This window comes from Thunnus thynnus, chromosome 9, assembly GCF_963924715.1.
Source record: "Thunnus thynnus chromosome 9, fThuThy2.1, whole genome shotgun sequence".
NCBI classification, from domain to species: domain Eukaryota; kingdom Metazoa; phylum Chordata; class Actinopteri; order Scombriformes; family Scombridae; genus Thunnus; species Thunnus thynnus.
The window spans coordinates 15,491,088-15,496,784 of NC_089525.1; the positions used below are offsets into that span (position 1 = coordinate 15,491,088).

A 5,697-nucleotide genomic window follows, 5' to 3' on the forward strand; every position below is an offset into this window, starting at 1 on the left:
CATAAATTAGAAAAGAGTAAAAATAAGGATGTATTACATCATGTAAAGGTTCAAAAAGAGGATAAATCAGGAACTACTTGAAAATATATATATTTAAAGAAAATATTAAATATTATACAAAACTAGTCTATAAAAATTCATCACAGTGTGATTTAAATGATGCACCTGAATGTTTGAGCTCCTTTGACAGGTTTTCATACTGATGCCAGTCATAACCCAGGAGTACATTAAAAATGATGAATAATAATAATATCTGTGAGCTTTGATGGCTTGTATTCTTCTCATTGAAAATCTCATGAAATAAAGATAAGAGACCTTTAGGCATCTTAACAAAAACCTCCTCCATCTGCCTTCAGCAGTCTTTGTAAAAATGCTGAACACTGCATATCACCTGCTGTTACGGACCTTAGCGTACACACATTCATCTTCTTTTGGTTGAACAGTTTTCCGAGGTCGCCCTGAAAATTTGACTTGGCCGTACTCCACCTCCATCTCTGTAGTTTGCTGAGGTCGCCCTGAAAACTTGACTTGGCCGTACTCCACCTCCATCTCTGCCTTCTGATGCATCTGCCTCCCCATGATCTTGACATCAGCATAGGTCAATTCTTGGTCATCTTCTTCTGTAGAGTGGAGGGAGGGACACATTAAACACTGCATGACTACACATACTCAGTGCTAACAATAGATTTTTAAGGAAATTCTTTGACATTTTGGGCAGTAGACTTGAAAAGACTAATAGCACTCTCCTGTTTGTACATTAAATATGAAGCGATAGCCAGGAGACGGTTAGCTTAGCTTAGCACAAAGACTGGAAACAGCTATTCTGACTCTGTCAAAAAGGTTAAAAATCCTCCCACCTCTAAAGTTCACTAATTAACAAGATATAACATGAATCACTGAACTTTAGAGGTGCTGGTAGGCAGATTTTTACACCTTCATATGGAGCCAGGCTAGCTGTTTCCCTGTTTCCAGTTTTTGTGCTAATCTAAGCTAACTTGCTGCTGACTTCATATTTAGAGAATAGTGGAAACGATCCTCTTATCTAACTCTGCAAGAAAGCAAATTAGTGTATTTCCTAAAATGTCAAACTATTCCTTTAATCTATAAGTAGACAAAAAACAATGATATTTTAATTTGGTGATGAAAAAAGAAACTTTGTACCTTTAGGTTTGTTGTTTTGCTTTTTCCTTTGACGACAGACGACTGCCACCCCGACCATTAACAGAATTACCAGTGCTGAGAGGACACCAGCTAGAATTGGCAAATTCTTCTCTGTTTTAGTAATAAAAGACACAAGAGAAACACAGATCTTTCAGTAACCATGTTCTTAATGAAAGGTGTTATTATGCAGACATATGCAGGACAAAAAGAGAAAAAGACATGAATGAGTTGGTTTTTACTTACTAATGTAAATGTACCATGGGTCATCATTGCTGAAGTTGGTCACAGTTTGATTTGAGGGTTTAATTGACACTGTGATGCCAGTCTCCTTACCCACAGAGGAGGCCGTAATGTCTGTGATCATGGTAGGGGTTGTTGTTGGATCAATACACAGGGTGTTATTGGCTGAAAACACCCACTGTGATATGTTTGTCCCATCGGGTAAGGTGCAGTTGATGAATATGAAGCCTTCGGACAAAAAAACAGATCAACTGTGACTAATGTACAGTGTAATTATCAATTATCAAGCTGATTTCTAGTTATTTTCTATCTTACCACAGGTAGATATCTTCTCTTCTTTCGAGACATTACTGATGTGATTCCTGACAGAGCAGACCAGTCGTCCTGAGACGTCTTGTTTCAGAGTGATGTTGTTGGTCTCATTATTTCCAGAGAGGAGCTGAATGTCTGTCAGTGTGTGTCCATCCAGAGTCCAGCTGTACTGAGGACTGTCCCCTCCCTCAGAGGAGCAGGACACCCTCATCTCTCCCTGGGACAGACACTCAGAGTCCAGCAGGACAGAGGACACAGGAGCTGAGAGAAACACACTCACATGACTTTTTAATGTGGCCTTAAACATATTCAGTGTTTACAATGTAAATTTATATACAGAAGTACAGAATAAAATGATTCAGGAAATGCAATGCTACACTGTAGTTATGTGGCAGACTTTGAGTATTTCATGTGAAATGTTTGTTTGCAAAAGTAAAACGTTGAAATAGTATTTGTATAGTAGTATGTGTATTTGTTGAAGTGTATTTACTTGGTTTAATTTTCCAAAGTCATTTGTATTTTATTTATTAATTAATCTATAATTCAAATGATAAAGCTCTTGGTTTATTGTAAATAATACAAATTAAATTTTAAGATTAATAATAGCAAAAGTAGTTATTTACCTTGAATAGACAACTGAAGAGTCCGCTGTTCTGATTCACGTCCATTTGAATCAAAGATGTGAAGGGTATATTCAGCACCATCAGTCCTGATCAGGTTATTTATCTTAAATTTTCCATTATTGGGAGTAAAAACGGATCTGTCCGCCATCAGATTAGACACAATCTTATCCTTTCTCCCATTAAGTATTTTTAAGGTTTTGTTTTTTTGCCATTGGTATTTAAATATTTCTGAGGCGTTGTCCATCAGCTGGAGCACCACAGTTCCTCCCAGAGCTCCATAACACTGAGCTCCATCCTGTCTGCCATCACAGTGGGTTTCAACACCTGGAAAATAGAAAAATAGTTAAAAATTATCACAATTGTGGTCATTCCGTTTCAACTAAATTAATGACTGTGACAATGTTTTATGCAGGTGCAAATATTCATGTTTTAAAACAGAAACAACTCCGTCTCTCTCCGAGTACAGTTAGCATTACACGGACCTGTCAGCTAATAGTAATATTTAGTCACATTTAGTCATTAGATTAGTCTAGTTTTACGAAATTAACCTCAAACATTCATTACAAACTCATAATATGTTTTTCACATCTACAGAAATGTATTTTTGGAGATATGAACTTTTCCAAAAATACAAAATTATATGTTTTCGGAGAATTTGTATTAAATAATGCATAATGCATCTTAAGTTTAAGTCTTAGTCATTTCTATGGTGCTTCCGATTAAAAAAACATACTGTTTTTATAAGCATGATATAACTGAGTGCAGTTTGTTTATTTGTTTGTTGTTTATTTTAGCTATTTACTTAAATATCTAAACTCTCAGTGAAGAAGTGTATTTATCCTCAAAGTTTAATTTAATAGATTCACCTGTAGTAGATAATAACTGTAATTTTTACTGTACATGCACATGGATGTGGAATTGATATCCAGATTTGCTATTGCCCTAAGAAACAACTTTTTGTGACATTTTTTAAAAGCCTGATGGACCGAAGAGAAACAGAAACATCAGTTTCAAACTGCTGCAGTTGTCAATTGATTCTTAGAACTGGATTTATCTATAAAAGTGATCAGACTTGATCCTACAGCTGCATAAAAAGTCATAGTTTCACAACATGTTATTCATATAATGTTAAATCCAATATTAATGTGTCAAATAGTGAAACAGCTCACCATGAGAGACTCCGAGCAGCATCACCAACAGTCCAACCACAGCTTCCATGTCTCCTCACTGTTCAGCCTCTGTTGACCCAGTCAGCAGCTTTCAGACAAACTTCTCTACTTTATTGAATAGAAAACATGAACATCCTACACTGAACAGCCTGAAATACAGTCCTGTATGTGATCGGCTTCAGAGGAGAACGTGTGGGAACTTTGACCAAGCAGAGCGTTGGTTCTATTCATCTTTTTATAAGCAGAGCGGGAAAAAGGAAGCAGTTCTTGGTGTTACTTCTCTTTTTAACCTCCAACATGACAGAGAGCCTTCACATGAACCCACTGACAGGTCATTATTACGACAGCATGTTGAGCTCATAAAAACACAACAAACTGTATTTTAAATTCAGGTTAATCATTAAAGTCTCCAGTCATGAAAAAGGCATAGTGCAATATATGCAAAGTGCAAGACATATATTGTATCTGAGTGATGGAGAATAATATTCAGTTCAACTTAAAAGCTTCATAAGAAGAAATTTCAGGTAAACACTGAAGGTTAAACAGTTAAATATTATGTTAACTGAAAATGAAGGATTGTGATCAACTTAAACACCATTTAGTCATTTATATCAGTGTGGTCATTTGAGTTTTTATCTTGTGATTTTGAACACTTTGCAGCAATAATGCAATAATTGTTACTTTTTTAAACATCATCCTCTAGATACAGTGGCAGAACAGCATATTGTATAGCTTTAGACTTTTTTTATCGACCATTTAATTCCCTTGTGTCCTTTACTTGTTGCCTTTATTTTAATAAAGGGTATTTGCAATAATATCCTTATAAGACCACATAAAATGTTTCATCTCTAAACCAATCTACAGCCACAAGAACGTTGTTATGTCTATTGGCAAATGGAGCTTAGCATAAGTTCAAGCAGGAAGACTATTTATCACTCATTCATTCATTCTCATTCTCTCTCTCTCTCTCTCTCTCTCTCTCTCTCTCACCGTTTCTCCTGCTCTTGTATCAGCTGATTAGGTGGATTACTTTTAATTAACAAATCAGATTCCGCCACAATTTCTATCAGCCTATCACGTCTTAGCTGACAAACTTTAAATCTGTTCTTCTCTCTGTTGTTGTCATTTCAGGCCGAATTCTCACAACCATCCGCCGCCCCTTTCACCTTCACTTCATCATGTCAGCGCCAGATCCGAGATCACCAGAAGCCCGCTCCTCTCCTCATCATCCAGATCCCAATATTCCCATATTCATCACCACCACCAGTGTCTACAGTCCATCGGGGATATCCTCTTCTACTCATGCCTTAACTTCCCTCCTTATGAATATGATGACATCATGATGGCGTCTAATCGCCAAAGACTTTTCACATTTTCATCTCATTATGCATGTTCAATAAAGTCATTGTCACTTAAAAAAACAAAGTCTCTCCTGATTGAAATGACCTCATTTTATGTCCATGAACTACTGAAAAATAAGGTTAAGAAAGCAACAATATGCCATGATTCCTAAATTTATTGACAAACTGAACAACGCATTTTTCTGCCATCAAACTGGGATTTGGTGATGACAACCGTTCAACATCTTGACTGTTTATTTGTACTTATGGGGAAATTGATTAGAAGACAGTTTAGCACAAGCGAGTCTTTGGATTATTAAAACTGTCAAACCAAACTTCCCCTTAAGAGATTTTTGTTTATATAACACTTGGTGTGAGTGATGGTTGTGGCTGTTGTCATTCACTACATGGCAAAGAAATAAGATTATTCAAATCTACTGATTATTTCAGTTCCTCATTTGTTAAAGAAAAACATGCAGCAAGGTGCAAAAATAATGACATTCACACTGTGCTGCACTATGCTGTTGACCAGCAGTGGTGTCACATCATTTCTCTGTTATGTTCCTGGTGTGGGAGCGAAGTTACGTTTATGTATGTTTAGTTCGGTAAATAAGTGGAGTCTGTAATTTGTTAAACAGTTTATGTAAATTGAGAAACATAAGTGATTGTTATGTATAAGTCATTGAATAAGTTAATTAATAGTAATTTGTTAAAGTTCAGCTAATAATCATTTGATTAAGTGATGTTGATGTAAGCATGATATTTTGTAAAGGCTGCATTATTTAAGCTTCCTGTTAAAACAGTGAAGTAGGTTACTGTCGCTTTAAGAGATATAGGTCCCTTGTGTTTTAC

At 36.0% G+C, this 5,697-nt stretch overlaps 1 protein-coding gene across 1 annotated transcript; it reads right to left on the bottom strand.

The window, feature by feature from the left end:
* On the bottom strand, positions 1-3,749 carry LOC137189336 (uncharacterized). The gene is made up of 6 exons (XM_067599117.1): positions 3,506-3,749; positions 2,337-2,660; positions 1,717-1,974; positions 1,405-1,629; positions 1,162-1,272; positions 1-620 (listed from the first exon to the last, which is right to left on the bottom strand). The coding sequence occupies exons 1-6, from the start codon at positions 3,552-3,554 to the stop codon at positions 388-390; spliced, it is 1,200 nt and encodes a 399-aa protein (XP_067455218.1). The 5' UTR covers positions 3,555-3,749; the 3' UTR covers positions 1-387.
* Between the last annotated feature and the right edge of the window lie 1,948 nt (positions 3,750-5,697).

What these genes read in the sequence shown, in the direction of transcription:
- LOC137189336 (XM_067599117.1), bottom strand. Translation starts at nt 3,554, where the DNA reads ATGGAAGCTGTGGTTGGACTGTTGGTGATGCTGCTCGGAGTCTCTCAT. An exon ending in CCCATGGTACATTTACATTA is followed by an intron (nt 1,273 to 1,404) that starts GTAAGTAAAAAC and finishes TTACTAAAACAG; the next exon opens with AGAAGAATTTGCCAATTCTA. An exon ending in GCAAAACAACAAACCTAAAG is followed by an intron (nt 621 to 1,161) that starts GTACAAAGTTTC and finishes TCCACTCTACAG; the next exon opens with AAGAAGATGACCAAGAATTG.